Here is a 20392-nt window from a genome sequence, read left to right as displayed (position 1 = left end):
TGCGTGATACCTCACTCAAGAAGGTTGAAATGGTGCTCACCAAAGCCAGTTTCAGCCTTGAAGGGTCGAATTGGTGATTACAAATAGTTAGTTCAACTATTCGAATGAGAGGTATTCTTGGAAATAAAAAAGAACTAGCAAAAAAGCGACCTCTTTATAAAATTGAAAAACTTTTGGACTATTTTTATTTAAAAAAAAATCAGATATTCATATGTTCAATTTCTTAAAAAAATTGTATCACATTTAGAGCTGTTATATCATATCAATGTTTCAAAATCTAGATTGGTGGGGGTGAATCATCTACTTCACAAATTTGTGCCGAATTGTTAGATTGCCAATTTGGATCAATTCGAATTGATAATAAGAAAAACAACTTTAAAATTAAGGGTTTTTTTTTTTTTTCCTTGGGGTGGGGGGCTAATAAGGCATTATAGCGACCGATGAGCTTAAAAAGAACTGAAAAAAGAACAGAAAAAAAAAAAAAAAAGTTTTTTGGGTGGAGGATTGGGCAGTACATATTTTTACTTTTACTTTTATTTTTGACATGTTAACGATAAGAATGGAGGGTCAGACATTACGATAATGTATCAACCCCCCAAATTGACAATGCCCCAACCCCATTCCTTTTGCCTTTTTAAAGAGTCGAGTCCCGAACATTTCTCAATCCGGTTCAATATCAGATTTAGATTCGTGAAACAAGTTGGGTCTGGACCAATTCTCATTCCATTTGATTTTTGCTTTAGATTGGGGAAACAAGTTTGGTCTCGACTGATTCGCAGCCGATTCGATTTCTGCTTTGGATTGGTGAGGTAAGTTCGGTCGTACCGACTCTCGATTTTAAAACACCGCGAGTGTCATTGCATTTTGTACAATAGACAATTATGTCACAAGCTAATAAATTTTCAAAAGAGACAAAATTAGGGCAAAATGGCGAGAGATTAACGTTAAAGCTAATGGCATTGGAAGCGAAAACGCCAACGCCAAAACATAATAATAGTGTGTATCCTGTGTGAGCTCTATTTCTCGAACTTTCTATTTCTCTTTCAAAAGTCGGGTTCTTGTTCTCTCTCCCCGCCCTAAGCTCTTTGTATTTGCGGAGTCTCGTCATATTAGTGGTGTTTCTCTCTCTTATCCATGGCTTCCTTTATCTATGGATCAGTTTCACTTCCTCTCTGTTCGTTTTCTCTCAAGACAGACCATCCCTCATCAGGTACTCAACTTCTATCTCATTACCATTTCCATTTGCCATGGTTGAGGCACGGGGAATTAAGAACATCGTTTCATTCTCTCACTAGAGTTTGTCGTGTTTGGTCATATAACAGTATCGAGCAGGTTGCCTAATCGACTGCAAAGCCTAAGGATAAACGCTGCGGTGGCTAAATGGGAACCCTCTAAGGTCTTTCTCTCTCTCTGCTTGCAGTTATTCTTCAGGGCCTGCCGAATATATCAACAGTTTATGAAATTACTAGCTTTTTACAAAATTAGTTATGAGCATCTGTGTGTGTGTGTCTACTGTGTTTTCATCCTGTTTCCCTTCAGGCTTGCTCGGTAATTGTTTATGAAAGAAAATCTTGAATTGCTATAATTTTCATGGAAAATCTCCTTTGGAAACTTTCTCTCTCTCTCTCTCTCAAAAGATATTTTCTAAGAACACTTGGTGTTAAAAGTCACCAGTATTTACATTTTCTCTAAATTTTTTGAATGTGTTGTTTGGTTGGTTTGTTTATTGTGGGTATGCTTTCTCTGTATGCACTATGCAGGTCGTTCCACAGGTAGACAGGGTCTTGATACGCTTAGAGGAGTTGCCTCAAGTATCTTTCTATTCTTATCTTTCTTTGGATTCTTCTCCTTGAGCCTGGATAGTTTTCCTTTGTTAACTTTGCTTTCTTAGTTGATATACTGAATATATATGCCCCCTAATCCATTTTAGGGTGTTCAGACTATGGAGTAATTTATCATTGTACTAAACAATTTTGGACAACTATATACCATTGTTTTATACATGGAATATTTTTTTTAGTAAGGGTATTTTTGATCATTTGGATGGGTGTGACATCATCCACATAGGGTGTGATGTTACTCACTTGGACACACTAGTGGCATTTAATGCGTGGGTTATATGTCAACTGATTCCTTGTGGAGATAGGTTTCATATGTGTATAACTAATTGTTGCACATAGGCATCTGAGCTTGTCTTTAAAAAGGCACATTATTGTTCCATTAATACACTCTAGTGCCGTAATGACTTTGTCAATTGTCATTTGGTGCTGTGTGTATGTTTCATACAAATGGAAAAACATGTATGCGGAGTATTTGCAGCTGAAGAGAACTGAAGGGTAATATGTAAATATTAGTGAAAGAGTAATGAGGAGAAAGAAGGAAAAGGACTGGAAATGATAAGAAAATTATATTATCTCTTACTATGTCATTATCTGATAACTAACCATAATTGTTATTGTTTGGGCTGTCATTATATGAAGCCCTTATATAAATGAGTTAGATTCCATTCTTCCTGGGGAAGCGGAAGCTCTCTTTCAAAGAAAGAAAACCTTTCATGAGAAAAACTTGGCTTTTGCAATTACTAGACTAATCATGAAAGATTGATTGGCAAGGTGAAGATGAAAAATTATGTCTCAAATTTTATTTTATTCAAACTTCATGCTTTCTTAATAGCTTGTCATGTACTACATAGACGAAAGCTGTGAAAGCATATCTCTCATGAGAGGCATTTATGTAAGTGCATTTTGTTGTTAGGACAAGTTGTAGATATGACTTATGATGGTGCCAAACATTGATTATAGTGAGAAAACTGGAAGACGGCAATGTAGATCTAGCCAAGTATATGAATTTAAAATTTTTTCTCGCTTTTTTTTATTTATACCTGCTAGTCCACTTACATAAGCGAATTACAATTCAAAAATCATAAAACAAACCCTACTACAATCTAGGATCCTCACATAAGATATAGAAAAATACAAAGCATAAATTGAATCTTGAAACGTGGAAGCACTTTGCGAGATAGATTACCTCGGATCATGTCCAAGGACATAGCACCCCCCACTCCAGGGTTTTAGGCCATCTTAATAAGATTAAATCTGGGCCGTCTATCTCTGGTGAACTGTGAGGTGAAGAGAGGCTTCCAATCTCAAGCTTCCATTCCCTAAACCAGCCATGAGAGCACAACCAAGTCTTCTAACAAAGAACATGACATAGGATGTGCCACCGACCCACCGTTCTGATTTTAGGTGGGCTAAGGCATGCCACCCTTTTGAGCTTAGATGGGGTGTGGCACCTCTTTAGGGCTAGGGCTAGAGACTAAGGTAAATAAGAGAGAGATAGAGGATATTGAGGAGGTGCATGAGAGAGAGAGACAGATCTGAGATGTCTTCTACAGGCCACACTAGTGGGTCTATTTATAGTGCAAAATTAGGATTTCTAAGGTTAGGGTTGCCATCATAAAGAGATTTGATCTTGACCGTTGATCTAAGGAGATATATGGGGTAAAGATAGGCTTTCAATCTTAGCCCTCCATTCCCTAAATTAGTCACCATCATTAAAGGGAAGGTTTTAGAACTATTATTCCCTCAATTTCCTTGACCCATTTTCTCTCATTTCAAAAAATATAAAATTTATTCCCTAAATGTCTTATAACTGCTCTTTATGAAAGTGGAAAATCACTCTCTCTCTAAATCTTCAATCAATTATTCACAAAATATTTCATCTCCTTCTAGAAGGCTTGTCCAATAAGTCAAAGAGAAAAAAAGAGAGAGGTGGGGCATGGTTGCATGGAAGGCCCTTTGTTAGCCCCACATTCCCCAACCTAGTGGGCCACCCACATGTGTGACCCACTTGTATTGGGTCCCACGTGTCGTTAATAAATTTTTAAAAGATAATTTAATATTTTTAAAATGGTTCTCTATTTTCAAATGCATGAATCTTTTCTTTTGCTTATTAAAATTCATTTTGAGAAAAGAAAATATATAGAGCATTTAAAAATTCATTTCAATGTTCCATGATTCAAATAAAACATCATTAAACATAATTAAATGGGAATTGGATGCATCGGGTCAAGAAACACGTGAAATAATTGAGGCACTCCTACCATGAACCATTGTCATCTTCTCAAACCAACTCAATGAAACCCATGACCCACAGTCTATCGTAGGGGCTCATAATTGGTCTATCAAAGCTGACCAATAAATGAAAGGAAATAGGTCATAGTGTGTGGATTTCAGTTTCCCTCCTAAAGAGAAGTCACAAGTCACTATTGCAATTATGTAGGGGTCCTCTCGTCGGCACATGTACCGGACACACCCCTAGGGGTCACTCCCTAAACACGGTTATCATATATATATGCTGTGTGCTGGCAATGTTGAGGATTTGTCCCTTGCCTTCACAGGCCTGATAATCGCATGCAGGAAACCCAACAGTCCGCTGCCCAAAAAACCCATTTTGGGCATCTCTTTGATCTCAACAAGGGCTGACCTTGTAAACCTTCCACAATTGTGTCTTATGCCCAAGGATAAAGGGTTTTTAGGGTCCATCCTGATCCTAGGCCGTCAAACTCAGGTGAGTCACCGCATCACAAGAGATGCCACTCCGGTCCCATGAACCACACTCCTGTGGGAGTCAATATATCACTATCGTAACAAAATTTTATGTGCTCTTGTAAGACCTTTAAATGGACATAGAATCCTAACACACAAACACACACACACAGGTGGGGGGTGTGGGTCATGGAAAGCGCATGTGGGCCTTCCTTGCCCCACACCAAGTGGGCCACCCAAATGTGGGCCCATAGCCGTTGGGTGGGCCTTCCTCGCCCCGTACCAAGTGGGCCACCCGCATGTGGGCCCATAGCCGTTGGGTCCTCATGTGGTCCCGTGAATTTTAGTATCCCAAAATCTAATTTTAAACGACTAAAAGGGTTTTTAAAATAGTTCTGTAATTTTAAAACTTGGAAAATCACTTTTGTTTCTAAAAACATCCTTTTTGTGAGAACAAACTATCCATAGCATTTTAAAATATATTTAAGTGATTTATAATTCGTATAAAATATTTGTAAACATAAATATAAGAGAATTGGTTTCATTGGGTTTGGAATCTACGAATTCACCAAGGCATTCCACCTATGCTAGTTCCCGTGGCCTACAATCATCGTCTGAAACCTATTCAAGGGAATTGATGACCCTCATTTTCTCGTAAGGCTTCATGCGTGGTCCATCAAAGCTTGCCAATAAATGACGGAAACACATGCCTAGTGTGTGGATTTCAGGTTCAGCCCCGAGGACAAGTCATATCTTGCTGGGCATGTGCACACTATTGCAATGGTATAGGGGTCCTCTCTTCGGCACATGTACATGCCTTACCCTTTAGGATTGCTTCCAAAAACATGACTATCATATGTACATGATTTGCATTGGTAATGTGGAGTATTTTGACCATTGCCCTCACAATCCCACCAACTGCACACATGATTTCGGTTGGTCTTCTAGCCAAACCACCCTAGGCATTTCTCCGACCTCAACTAGGGCTAACCATATGAACCCTCTAGGGTTGTGCCTTACGCACAGGGCTATAGGGTTTTAGACTCCACTCCTAGTCACTAGTCCGACGAAGCATGCCTCTTTGGTCCCCATGGACCACACTCCTATTGGAGTAAAAATATCATAATAATAATCAAAAGTTTTAGATGCTCATGCTCTCAAGGCTTTTAAAGGCCACAAAACCCCAACGTCTCCCACATGGCTTTTGAAAGCCTTACAATTCATCTCCCTCACACTCTCTCAAGCCTTGGTCTAATAAGGGTGAGGACTTTAAACTTTCCCTTAACCCATCCTAAGCTCGGGTAAAGGAGGTGGGTTGCGTTAAGTAGGCAGCCAACATAAAACTTTACCACAATTTATCATGAATCCTGAATTAATGAGAAGAATGGAGGAACATGATTTATTAGCCGACCCCAAATGTTTGGGATAAGGCTTGGATGATGATGATGGCACTCTCTCAAGCCCATCCGATGTAAATGCTTGGTGTACACATTCTCCACCAGCTCCTTTGTTAAGGGTCTGCTAAAATAGTAGTCTTGTTCTAAATGAGATAGTAGTCGACCTTGATGTGCTTGGATTTCTAATGGAAGTGCGACTCTTTAATCACATAAATATCAGACATAATAGCTGCACATATGTGCATTGCATAGGCTCGAACATGAGCTGCTTGAGGAATTTCTTTTGCTAGACAGCATGCCACATATTAGGAGTCCATGTTGCACAATGCTGTAATCAATGTTCAGTAAGGTGGAGGCAGCTGCTTAATAAAATTGTTTGTTTTATTATTTAATAAGTAAGTTTTGTATGTAATATGTTGTTAAGTTGCCGGAAGCACAAATCAAACCTAAACATTGACAACTTTAGATTGTAAATGAAATAATTATAACTCAAAATGAACAATAAAAGATAAAATGAACTCGAGATGTCATTTAAATCTCGCAAATCAAAAGTCACTCACAAGTCACAAAAGTTTCAAAAGTCATTGGCAAAAAGTCATATGAACGCATTTCCGACCAACAAAGGCCCCAAACTACAGAAAGCCTTCTTTAGCCCAAAAATATGATGAACTCAATTATGAGCTTGAATTTCATCATCACTACGAACACGACGTCGTTGTCTGGCATGCAGTCCACCTGAATCTGATGATGATGCCAAGCCATCATCGTTAGAGTCATCCTCCTCCTCCACATAAAAACCTTCTTCCCTTGTATCCTCTGATACTACATTCTCCTCTTCCTCCAAGATCGTCCTCCTCCTCCTCGTCTAAGCCTTCTTTTTCCCTTTCCCCTGTCCCTGTTCTTGGGCCACTTCCTTCCCCTTTGTGTTTGGGATTTTGTAGCTCTCACCGGGCTCAATGCTAAACCAGCCGCCTCTTGCACTTGGGTCCATGTCAAGCTCTCTCCCTCGAATACATGCTCATCCTTGGCATCGGGCTCGACCAACCGCTCGCTTGTTTGATCTAGATCTTCCACAATTATGGGGTCTTCAATTTGAAAGCGCTCTTAATGGCGATCCTTCAGCCTTTGATTGTACTGAACGAAAACAAAGGTCATTTAGTCTCTTTTGCTCGAGTCTATTTTTCTTCTTTGTTATGTATCTGTTTCATAGTATACCATTTCCATTTTACAATTTTTTACTTTAAAAAATAGTATCAATAAAATTATTGTCGTCAATTGATAGGAGATGAGGCTTAGGGTAAATAGAATATTCACCATCTTGAAGGTGCTGAAGTTGCACTCGCAGCAGGATGATGTACAAGTCAAGTTCAATACCAATTGCGTCATCTTTTGCAAGTTGGGGGCACTTTGTCCATGGTTGGCCCACCAAGAGGCTATATTACATTTAATAATAAAAAAATAAGTAGAGAACTATATATATATATATATATGGAAGATACTACAAAATGCCTATAGGCAAAAATGAACAGTGATTTCGCCTACCCTCATCACTGTCCAAAGTTCATCGCACGGTCACAATTGTCCGATAGTGTTTTATTTTTCATTTTTTTTGTACAAATTGGAATAACTCGAAATGTGGAGCGTGTGTTCATAAAAAATAGGCGAATCTACTAAAAATATCAAAAAATTATTTTACATGAAAAACATTAACCAAAATACCCCCAAAAAGTTTCGGGAGTATTTTGGTCAATTTTGTTTTAGAAAATTATTATTTTTATATTTTTATTAGGTGTGCCTCACTAAGATGTACACAAGCTCCAAATTTCAGGTCATTCGGATTTGTAAAAAAAAAAAAAAATGAAAAAGAAAACATTACCGGAAAATCGTGATCGTGCGATGAACTTTGAACTGTGATGAGGATAGGCGAAATCACTGTTCATTTTTGCCTATAGGTGTTGGGAAGACTTTTCCACATATATATATATATATATATATATATATATATATATATATATATATATATATATATATATATGGAAGATGCTACGATAGGCCGATTCGTGTACCGCTACAGTAAACACCGAACGTCCCAGATCGAATCTGGGCTGATCTGATGATCAAGAATGTCTGGTAGTGTTTCATTTTTTTTCTACAAATCAGAATGATTTGAAATTTGGAGCGTGTGTTCATAAAAAATAGGCGAATCTATGAAAATTATCGAACAAAAATTTTACATGAAATAAATTGACCAAAGTACCCTCAAAAAGTTTCAGGGGTATTATGGTCAATATTGTTTTCGCGAATTATTTTTTTCATATTTTTATTAGGTGCGCCTGACTAAAATGTACACACGCTCAAAATTTCAGATCATTCCGATTTGTAGAAAAAAAATTAAAATTCAAACACTCTCGGATAACCGTGACCGTTAGATCGGCCCAGATTCGATCTGAGCCATTGGACGCCTACTGTAGCGGTACGCATATGGGCATATATATATATATATATATATTTATATATATATATATATATATATAGAGAGAGAGAGAGAGAGAGAGAGTCTTCCCAACGCTTATAGGCAAAAATGAGCAGTGATTTTGCCTATGCTCATCGTCGTCCAAAGTTCATCGTATGGTCACGATTGTCCGGTAGTACTTCAATTTTCATTTTTTTTTATAAATCGAAATGATCTGAAATTTAGAGCGTGTGTACATCCTAGTGAGGCGCACCTAATAAAAATATGAAAACAATATTTCGCAAACTATAAATTGACCAAAATACCCCCGTAAATTGGCAGGGGTATTTTGGTTAATTTATATTGTGAGAATTATTTTTTTTTATATTTTTATTAGATTCTCCTATTTTTTATGAATACATGCTCCAAATTTTAGATCATTCCGATTTGTAGAAAAGAAATGAAAATTGAAACACTACCGGACAACTATGACTGTGCGATGAACTTTGGACGGTGATGAGGGTAGGCGAAATCACTGTTCACTTTCGCTTATAGGCGTTGCGTAGTGTTTTCCATATATATATATATATAAATTTAAATGATTGAAATGACAAGTACATCTTTAACTACATGGATATATCTTTGTCATTTGCCTGACAGCGATGTCTGACCCAAGTGTCCCCATTGAATAACAGTAAAAGTCAAGTTCCGCGGACACTTTGTCTTGGACATCTACGTTGGGGTGGAGCCTCCCATTGCACTTGTTGAATGCGATCATGATGTAATATTTTCTCTCAATCTCAGGATCAGAATAGAAATAAGCAGGGTTAAGAAAATACCTTGCTAAGTGTAGCAGTCTCTCTAGCTGCAGATCCCACTTACTATCAATAATTTTCAAGATGGGGCCATATCTTTTGTCATCTTGATCAAGTTATGCTTGATCTCTTCTCTAGCAACCTCCATTGCTTTGAAAATGTGCCCCATTACCGGTTTCCTTTCACTATGAACAAGGCGAAGCACTTTCACTAGTGGCTAAAAAATATTAAGGCAAAACTTAACCCCAATCCAAAACCTAGTTGACATAATAATGTCATAGACTTTTTTTCCCTTCGCCTCCTTAGACCACTTGCTCCCCTTCCATTTGTTAGATACAAACATGGTTCGCAGCTTGTCCTTCAGTTCATTCAAAGAATGTAGAGACAAGAATGAAGTGGCAAATCTGGTGACCCCCGGCCTCACCAAGTCAGTCCCAGCTGTAAATTCCCTCATCATCGCCAAAACATGGGTGTGGCTATAACTGAAAACAGTAATGACTTTCACTTTTTCAAGTATCTCATCCACCAATTTCCTTGTACAAATATTTTCAAGCATGAGCTCTATACCGTGAGCCACACAAAGAGTCCAAAAAATGTACGGCTTCGAGGTTTCCAACATTATAGCAGCTTCCATATTGGCCTTAGCCATATTTGTGACAACCTGCACAATATAATCCGCCCCTACCTCTTCAATACACTGATTCACAACACCATATATGAAGGGCACATCATGAATCTTGTTGGATGCATCAATGGACTTCAAAAAGACCGTTCCCATGGGGCAATTAACCATTAAGTTCATGACACTCCTAGACCTCCTATCTGTCCACATATCTGTCATAATAGTCGACCCCAAATCTGCCCCAGGCATCCTTGTGTATCTTCAGATAGTCGTTTGTCAATTCCACCTCTTTCTTCAACAAAGGGCCCTTGAACTCATATAAGGTGTAGGAGGCCTATATCCTGGGCCAAACTGCCCCAAGGCCTCAAACATCGCAATGAAGCTCTTTAAAGTGGCAGTGTTAAATGGTAGACCCGCTTGATAGTGCCATTTAGCCACATATGGGTTTACCTTTTCTCTCTCCAGCTTCTTTATAGTAGCATTTAAAGTACTTTGTACCGGTTCTCTTTCGCGAACCACCACATCGGGATCGGGATGGGGATGCGGGAAGTATGTATCAAGAGGCCCTCTTCTTCGAGGTCTACTTATGAGGCCTCCTCCTTCATCTTCATCATATACAGTTCCACTAATGTTTACACTAGACCTCAAGTCTTCATGTCTTTTCTGGACCTGTTGTTTCTTCGTTTGGACCCCTTGTATGTTCTTCAACATTTCTTTCCTGACATCTACAGGGACTTGAGTATACGACGCCACATCCTCTTTTATGCGGCCAAATGCTTTTTCACTCTATTAATGGCAGCAATGTACTCATTTTTGCAAAACTTGCAACCTACTCTATGCTTGTCATAAGGGTTGGGACAATAAGCATATTTCCAACCCGGATCAGTTTGTCTACTTGAAGCTGAGGAAGACATTTCACCTCCAACCTTTATCTATCAATTATCAACTTAAAACTTTGAAAAATAGACAAAAAAAAAGGTCAAACTTGAAAAAATTAGAAATGGTTATCTAAAAAATTGCAATGATATCTAAAAAATTACAAATAGGAAGTGACATTCACCCTTTAATATATTGCCTTCTTATTAAACCAACAAATAAATTTAGGTAAAACATACACTTCAAAATTGCAACGATATAACACAAAATCGAAAAGGAATATCACACGTGCAATTATTTAATAAGCTATAAGCATTAATTAAGCAAATATTAAACTAACGAATAAAATAATTATGCTTTATGAATACATGAAGAAAACACATTGCACATACAATTATTTAATAAGCAATTAAGAATTAAGAAATTATTAAACTAACTAGTAGAATAATAATCCAAGATTCCAAAGAGACAATAACATATCAAATATATATCACAAAGTATCAAAGAAAAACTACAAATAGCAAAAAATAACATCATTAGACATTAAGGGAAAAAATACAAAACCTAATGAAAACTATTGAAATATACCAACCTTCTTGAAGTGGACTCAATTTCGGGCCAAATCGAAATGTTTGGGATCCCAAATCTCTTCTTTTACAACCCCTACAAGCCTCAAAAAGATTGGGATTGAATATCCTTTAATATCGTGACCATTCGAGGATTTGGAAAAAAATTTCGATCTCTCAAAAAATTCAAATGTAGTTTTTTTTCTAGTTATTTCTCTCTCTAAAGTTCACTAAATTTGTTTTGGGGGGCAAAAATGACCCCCAAAACCCTTATCGCCCCCCTTTTAAAGGAGTAAAATGTCCTTTTTTGCCCCCCATTCGAAAAAACATTTCTGCCAAAGCCCTGTGTGCCGCCTAGGCGGGCGCCTAGTTCTGCCTTATTGACCGCCTAATCAGCCGCCCGACTGCCTTGGCAGCTGCCTAGTTCAGTCGCCTAATTAGTCCTGCCTTGAAAACGCTTAGGCGTTTTTTTAACATAGCTGCCTAGGCGGTCGGGCAGCCGACTTTTTGATCATTGGCTGTAATATCCTGTTTCTTTGACTGCCAATATGCACTACCGAGCATAAATAGATACCTTGAAGTAGACTTCAAGGCATATGAGTCCTCTTGATAATCTGCATCTAAGTGCCCCTGAACCATAATATTTGAGGGTCCTCCATATGTAAGCGCATTTTTCATGGTTCCCTTTACGTGATTTAAAAACTCTTCTTATGGCTTTCTAGTTGTCAATTCCCATATTTAATCTCTAGAACGTACTGTCATGCTCATGGTAAATGATAAGTTCGGCCTTGTTCTTGACATGGCATACATGAGTGACCCAACTTCACTACGATAGGCACTCTTGCCATTGATTTTCTCTCAGTTGCATCTTTAAGTCACATTTATCGACTTACCTTTGTCTTCTTATCTACTGGGGTAGATAGAATTATTCATCTTGAATCTTTCCAATATTCTTTTATAATTAGTCGATTGGGGCAATTGAATGGTTTGATTGGCTCTATTTCTTATTATCTTGATACCCAAAACATATGAGGCTTGCCCAAGGTCTTTCATTTTGAAGTGATGTGATTGGAAAGTCATTGTTTTGAAAACGAGAGCCATTCAACTACTAACTATCAGCATGTCATCCACATAGAGCCAAATAAACACCACATTGCTCCCACTTACCTTGACATAAATGCAATTGTCTTCCTCATTAGAGGTAAACCCGCTGTGGACAAGGTCTCTTGAATCTTGATGTACCATGGTCGCAATGCTTGCTTCAAGCCATAAAGGGATTTACAAAGTTTATACACAAGGTTATTTTTTTCCTTTTCTATGAAACCCTCATGTTGTTTGATATAAATCTCTTTTTCTAGCTCTACATTTAGAAAAGCAGTTTTCACTTTCATCTAATGGACCTGGAAGTCAAAATGGGTAGCTTTGCCTATGAAAATCCTAATGGATGGGATCTTAGCTACAAGGGAGATCATTTAATAATAATCAATGCCGTCTTTTTGGTTAAAGCCCTTAGCTACAAGTCTGGCTTTTTACTTCTTTAGTTTTCCCTCTGAACTTCATTTTTTCTCGAAAATCCATTTTCACCTTGTGGGTTTTCCATCAGGGGGTAGAGAAACAACTTCGTACACATGGTTTTGAACCAGTGTTTAAAAATTCAATGACCTGATTCGAAATCTAGAGATCCCAATCGGGTATCGTCCAACCCGTCCTGGATTTGAGCATTAAACGGGGATTCGGTTGTAGAATTGGTATTGCTAACATAAAAAATGGGACACGTCACCGATCCTTTTCCTTTTTGGTCATAGAACCGGATATTTTTTATATAAACAAAATATTTTTTATAATTTGGATTTGCAACTTTAGGGTTTCATTTAAAAAATAAGTCGCTCATGTCACATCAACTTCGAAAGCTAGCAAGCCCCACTTACTTGGGCAGAACTCACCTGCCTCCCGCGTGAGCATCTTACTTTACAAGGTTATAGGCTTGACAATTTATACCTGCACATCCTCCCACCATCCAATGATGTGGGATATTTGCTTTAAGCTTTTCCATCATACTCTCTCTTGGGATATTTGCTTTAAACTTTTCCATCACACTCTCTCTCTTATACAAATAAATTAATGTCCTTTATACAAGGAACCACGAACGTCACACTACAATGGTCTACAAAATAGAATTTGTTTATTCTAGATTAAATATATTCATTTTTATTATATAATTAAAATTTAATTACATATAATTACAAATAATAAATTATATATAATAAATTTACAAGAATTACTTACCAAAATAAAAAAATTTATAAGAATAATAGAATTATATGAAATTGTTGTTGTTTATTTATGTTAATAAAAATAAAAATAATTATGTTAAACTTATGTCAGTATAATTATGTGAATATAATCGCATTAAAATTATGTCATATTAAATGAGCCTCAACCCGTCACACGTTTTTTAATTAAATAAATGAAATAATTACCATGCCATATTAAAAAACTGCCATATAATTTTTTTTACTATTTATTAGTAAAATAACTTTATCGGTAGGTTTTGTTACCATATTTATTTTTTTCTTTTAGCTCTACGCATGTTGTCGAGAGGCATTTTTTTATATTTATTTTGAATTTTGATATCTTTAATTTCCTTTTTTCTAGGTAAAAATATGTTTTTGAATATTTGAATATCATAACATTGAAATTTATGAGGGGTTTTATTTTTATTTTTTATCATATGAAATGGAAGCGTTTTCTAATAATTTTTTAAGTTCAGTATATAATATTATAGAAAGTTAGGTTGTGACAATTTTGGACGAGTAAAGCGGTTTAACAACTGTTTTTTACTTTGATGTGATACTAATTTCATTTTATATAAAAAATTATTTTTTAATTTTATAATATGGAAGTGTTTTCTAATTTCTTTACATTATTATTTTGATATAATATTATAATACTCTATTATAATTAACAATTATATAGACATCTAGGCAGGAAAACAAACGTGTAGAGTATTCACCAATTTTACAAAGTAATGAAAGTAATAATGCACCACTACTAATTTCTTTTGGAACTAAAAGAATACTATTTTAAGAGATTTACAGTGATTTTTTGAAAAACTTTTGGGACAAAAATTGCCGATTCGGTTGATTCTTCGATCCGATCTACCGATCCGACATCGGTATGGGTGAGACTGATTCGAGTCACCGATCTGTCTTTTTAAACTTTGTTTTGAATCTCAAACTCTTCTTTCATGGCGGCTACCCATTGGCTCTTTTAAGGACAAGCTAAGGCTTCTTGATAAAAAGTAGGCTCATCACTGGGGTCATCTTCATTGTGCTCACAATGTTCCTTGAGGTAAGTGAAAAACTCAGGTCTTTTTTTAATTTGGTTATTTGTCCTAGGTGGTGGTGGATCAGGGTTTTTCGTGACTTAACCTTGTCACTAGCCTCAAAGAAGTGGGCATCCTTGCTTTCTAGGACAGCCCCTTTTCACGGTTAAAGGAAGGATGATCCTTACCGTGGTGTGGGTATCCATTGAAGATGCATTTAACAGTCTTAGGGTCTAGTCTTGTCCATAGTAACTGTGAACGGGATTAGGAACGGTTTCAGGAATGTTAACGGCTTCAAAAACAAAAAAAAAGGGTTTCGGGATTGGGAATGGGATCGTTGAATCGAGACGGTCAAAACAATCTATTAGACCAGGATCGGTGTCCATATAGAATGTTAAGCATGGAACTGGTTCCCATTCTATATAAGATCTCGGTCAATGACTCAAAAAGCGATCTGCCCAGTGCCTAGGAGGCTGCCTAGGGAGGCTTGGTCGCTCAGCCCAGGTTTGAGTGGACCAACTAGGCCGGCTGTCCTTGGGCGCTTGCCTAGCACCCCGCCTAGGCGGGTCCCTAGGGGACTTTGCCCGCCTAGGTGCAAAAATACCCATTGGGTGAGGTATTTTTGGTGTTTTCTTTTGTTTGGGATATAAAATTGTGTGAATATGCATTTGATGCCCAAAAACTATGGGGCTTGCCCAAGGTCTTTCATCTTGAAGTGATGCTTCTTTGTTTCCAAAAAGAGAGCCATTCAACTACTAACTATTTGCATGTCATCCACATAGAGCCAAATAAACACCAAATTACTCCCACTTACCACCTTGATATAAATGCAATTGTCTTCCCCATTAGAGGGACAAGGTTTCTTGAATCTTAATGTACCACAGTCGTGATGCGTATTTCAGGCCATAAAGGGAGTTACGACGTTTGTACACAAGGTTCTCTTTTTCATTTTCTATGAAACGCTCATGTTGTTTCATATAGATCTCTTTTTCTAGCTCTGCATTTAGAAATGTAGTTTTCACTTCCATCTAATGGACTTGGAAGTCAAAATGGGCAGCTTTGGCTATCAAAATCCTGATGGATGGGAACTTAGCTACAAGGGAGATCATCTAATAATAATCAATCCCCTCTTTTTGGGTAAAAATTTTAGCTGCAAGTCCGGCTTTGTACTTCTTTAGTTTTCCCTTTGAACTTCACTTTTTCATGAAAATCCAGTTTCACCCTATGGGTTTTCTGTGAGGGGATAGAGGAACAACTTCCTACACATGGTTTTGAACTATGGAGTTAAACTCTTCATTCATGGTGGCTACCCATTGGTTATTTTAAGGACAAGTTAAGGCTTCTTGATAAAAGGTAGGCTCATGACTGGATTCATCTTCAATGTGCTCACAATGTTCCCCTAGGTAAATGAAAAACTCAGGTCTTCTTTTAATTTGGTTAGTTTTCCTAGGTGGTGGTGGATCGGGGTTTCGTGACTTAACCTTGTCATTAGCCTTCTCATAGAGATCGGCTTTTTTTGTGACTACCTCTTGCTTCTAAGAACTCATTCTCAAAGAAGTGGGCATCCTTGCTTTCTAGGACAGCCCCATTCTCAAGGTTAAAGGAAGGATGATCCTTACTGTGGTGTGGGTATCCAGTGAAGATGCATTTAACAGTCTTAGGGTTTAGTCTTGTCCATAGTTACTATGAACGAGATTAGGAACGGTTCTGGGAATGTTGACGGTTTCAAAAAACAAAAAGAGATTCCAGGATTGGGAATGGGCTTGTTGAATCGAGAGGGTCAAAAAAATCTAGTAGACCGAGATTGGTGTCCATATACATGTTAAGCACGAAACTGGTTCCCATAGTATATAGGATCTCGGTCAATGACTCAAAAAGCGGTCCGCCTTGTGCTTAGGAGGCCGCCTTGGTAGGCTAGGGGGGCCTCGCTGCCCTGCCCAGGCCTGGGCGGACCAACTAGGCAGGCTGTCCCTAGGCTCCCACTTAGTACACCCTGCCTAGGCGGGCATCCAGGGTACCTAGGTGGTCGCCCAAGGGATTACGCCTGCCTAGGTTCAAAAATACCCATTTGGGTGAGGTATTTTTGGTGTTTTCTTTTTTTTGGGTTATGAAAATTGTGTGAATATGCATTTGATGCCCAAAACATATGAGGCCTGCCCAAGGTTTTTCTTGTTGAAGTTGTGCGATTGAAAAGTCTTTGTTTCAAAAACGAGAGCCATTCAACCACTAACAATCAGCATGTCATCCACATAGAGCCCCATGAACACCACATTGCTCCCACTTACCTTGACTTAAATGCAATTGTCTTCCTCATTAGAGGTAAACCCGCCTTGGACAAGGTCTCTTGAATCTTGATGTACCACGATCGCGATGCTTGCTTTTGGCCATAAAGGGATTTACGAAGTTTATATACAAGGTTCACTTTATCTTTTTTTATGAAACCCTCATGTTGTTTTATGTGGATCTCTTTTTCTAGCTTTGCATTTAGAAATGCACTTTTCAATTCCATCTATTGGACCTAGAAGTCAAAATGGGCAGCTTCGGCAATCAAAATTATAATGGACCGGAACTTTGCTACAAGAGAGATCATCTAATAATAATCAATCCGCTCTTTTTGGGTAAAACCCTTAGCGACAAGTCTAGCTTTGTACTTCTTTATTTTTCCCTCTGACCTTCACTTTTTCTTGAAAATCCATATTCACCCTATGGGTTTTTCGTCATGGGGTAGAGGAACAACTTCCTACACATGGTTTTGAACTACGGAGTTAAACTCTTCATTCATGGCAGCTACCCATTGGTTCTTTTCAAGACAAGCTAAGGCTTCTCGATAAAAAGTAGGCTCATGACTGGGTTCATCTTCAATGTGCTCACAATGTTCCCCTAGGTAAGTGAAAAACTCAGGTTTTTTTTGTTTTTAATTTGGTTACTTCTCATAGGTGGTGGTGGTTGATCGGGGTTTTGTGACTTAACCTTGTCACTAACCTTCTCATAGAGATTGGCTTTTTTTGTGACTACCTCTTGCTTCTAGGAACTCATCCTCAAAGAACTGGGTATCCCTTGCTTTCTAGGACAGCCCCATTCTCAAGGTTAAAGGAAGGATGATCCTTAACGGTGGTGTGTGTATCCAGTGAAGATGCATTTAATAGTCTTAGGGTCTAGTCTTGTCCATAGTTATCGTGAATGGCATTAAGAACGGTTCCAGGAATGTTAATAGTGTCAAAAGAAAAAAAAAGGAGGTTCTGAGATTGGGAATGGGATCGTTGAATTGAGAGGGTCAAAAAATTATAGTAGACCGCGATTGGTGTCCAGATAGCATGTCAAGCATGAAGCTGGTTCCCATAATATATAGGATCTTGGTCAATGACTCAAAAAGCGGTCCACCCAGTGCCTAGGAGGTTGCCTAGGCAGGCTAGGGGGGGCTGCCGCCCCGACCAGGCTTGGGCGGGCCAACTAGGCTGGCTGCCCATGGGTGCCTGCATAGTACCCATCCTAGGCAGGCTCCCAAGGTACCTGGGCGACTGCGCCCGCCTAGGTGCAAAAATACCCATTGGGTGATGTAGTTTTGGTTTTTGTTTTTGTTTGGGTTATAAAAATTGTGTGAATATGCATTTTTTATACAAAATCTGAACCTAAAACAGGATTACTGGACACCTCTTGGCCTTTTTTGAATCTAGACTGCCTAGGTTTTGGGTGGCCGCCTAGGCACTGGGCGGCCTAGCCCCCTCAGCCGCCTAGGTACCGCCCAGCATTTTTTGGAACACTGATCTTTGTCCCAATGCATATGGGATCTCAATTCCAATGCACAACGGACGTCAATCCCAATTCTTGATGGATTTCGACCCCAATTGCTAGGGATCTCGATCCCAATTGTTAAGGGTCCTAGATCTCCAAATATAATGGATACCAATCCATTACGTAATGAATTTCCAACTCACTGTGCATGGTAGCTCGATTTGGACGTATAAGGGAGCTTGAACCCAATTGGAAGGGGATCGTGATCCCTCTACGAATCGAAAAACATAACATGGTCAATTTTGGTCAACTTAGTGGTTACTTTTTTATTTTGTAATTCCATAAAAAACATATTAGTGTACCAATCAATGTTAATTTGTTTGGTGAAAAAATGTGTTTATTGCTTGATTTTTTTGCATTTTGTGGGGTACGGTTTGCATATTACAACTCTCTAGTCTATATACTAGAATACTCCACAGTCTATGCTCTAGACATCCCTTGTTGGACAAGGAAGAATTAATTTCCATAAATGATCTATCAGGCTATAGTATAATGAGGAAGAACACACTCCCACTGAAGTGCATATTATAGTTGAAATTATCATTTTTACAAGTTCTTTAGGCCTTTAAAAGCCACAAAACCCAACACCTTCCATTCATGAGCAGGAACCATTACTATAAAGTTGTTAGTTCCCGTTCCCACCTGTGAGAGTAGAAATAAGCACAGATCATCCCAACTTGGCTAGTACAGTTGAATATTCTTTCTAAAGATCGTGTAATGTCTCTTTCTAAAGATCGTGTAATGTCTCCTCTGAAAGGATGTTATTTTCACTAAGTGTGAGAGTGGAAGTTACCAAGAAATTCAAATTGCCAGTCATGATTTGGGATTCAATTAAACTTGGTGTGAACTTTATATGAATGCCATCATTACATTCTGTTGGCTATTATTGCTGCTGATGCATTTCTTGTATTGGTAATACAGAAATCAGCAGGTGGAGTACTGTTACCTAAATCAGCAGTGAAATTGGAGCGGTATCTTATGGGAGAGGTGAATCAACTTTTTTTTTTATGGTTTAAAACAATTTGTGTGTGTGTGTGTGTTTGTGTGTGTGTGTGTGTGAGAGAGAGAGAGAGAGAGAGAGAGAGAGAGCTTTATTAGTTAATTTGAAAAATCAAACAGGAAAAACAGAATTATAACCTACATTTAATCATACAATGCATATATGTTTACTGAATGGGTCACTGTGATCAGGTTCTCTCGGTTGGTAAAGAAGTAGGCAGTGTGGAAGCAGGCAAAAAGGTACTTGCCATTGTGGAATTGCATTGATAAATAATGTATTTGTGAGAAACACTATATGGTGGAGATGCTAATGAAATTATTTCCTTCTGAAACTGTAGGTTCTTTTCTCGGACTTGAGTGCATATGAGGTATGCAGTTTTGGATTGAATTTTTCAAACAAGATACAAATATAAATGGAAAATGATGGGTTTGTGTTTGCGCAGGTGGATTTGGGAACAGATGGGAAGCACTGCTTTTGCCGTGAAAGTGATCTACTAGCCCTGGTTGAGTGACTCCTCTCTCTCTCTCTCAGGAAATTAGGGAAATGGGCCGTGTGGTCCAGGAGGTTTTGATATGGGCATTGCCATGATTGTTGCTTACTGTTGAATCATGTTTACTTTATTTATATGATGGGAAAGTGGGAAACCCTTGAGAGATTTTATCATTGTGATGGATCATTGCATGTGGCTTTTTTATTTCTTTTCTTTGGGGTAGTTAAGCTGGCCTCCTAGAACAAGAGCTGGTCTGCTAAAAATCAAACAGGTACTCTGTTTTCATAGTTGGTCCCTTAATAATAATAAAATCTGTAGAAACAATTTGTGGATCGATTAAGTTAACCTTCTTCAAAAAAACAATTTGTGGATCAAATGGCGTGAAGGGAAATAGTGTCATTATGGTAGAGATATTATTGGTCATACCACTATTCTTCATCATCGTGTTGAGGTTATTTCTAGGCAACACTTATTACCCTCAAATTCCTTTATTTTCCTCTTTTTCATTTG

At 38.1% G+C, this 20392-nt stretch overlaps 1 protein-coding gene across 1 annotated transcript; it reads left to right on the top strand.

Annotated features, from left to right (window-relative positions):
- Positions 1–1078: 1078 nt before the first annotated feature.
- LOC18429085 (10 kDa chaperonin 1, chloroplastic) lies at positions 1079–20216 on the top strand. The gene is made up of 7 exons (XM_006838378.4): positions 1079–1210; positions 1323–1396; positions 1761–1811; positions 19314–19379; positions 19584–19631; positions 19730–19759; positions 19835–20216. The coding sequence occupies exons 1-7, from the start codon at positions 1135–1137 to the stop codon at positions 19901–19903; spliced, it is 414 nt and encodes a 137-aa protein (XP_006838441.1). The 5' UTR covers positions 1079–1134; the 3' UTR covers positions 19904–20216.
- The last annotated feature ends 176 nt before the right edge of the window (positions 20217–20392 follow it).

This window comes from Amborella trichopoda, chromosome 3 (assembly GCF_054954075.1).
Source record: "Amborella trichopoda isolate Santa Cruz 75 chromosome 3, AtrichopodaSantaCruz75HAP2 v2.0, whole genome shotgun sequence".
NCBI classification, from domain to species: domain Eukaryota; kingdom Viridiplantae; phylum Streptophyta; class Magnoliopsida; order Amborellales; family Amborellaceae; genus Amborella; species Amborella trichopoda.
The sequence above is the reverse complement of the archived record's forward strand: the minus strand, read 5'-3'. Positions and strand labels throughout refer to the sequence as shown.

Bases quoted from the DNA above. Each gene is read 5' to 3' on its own strand.
- LOC18429085 (XM_006838378.4), top strand. From the start codon at position 1,135: ATGGCTTCCTTTATCTATGGATCAGTTTCACTTCCTCTCTGTTCGTTT. The intron at 1,397-1,760 runs GTCTTTCTCTCT...TGCACTATGCAG, and splicing joins CTAAATGGGAACCCTCTAAG to GTCGTTCCACAGGTAGACAG. The intron at 19,760-19,834 runs GTATGCAGTTTT...GTGTTTGCGCAG, and splicing joins CGGACTTGAGTGCATATGAG to GTGGATTTGGGAACAGATGG.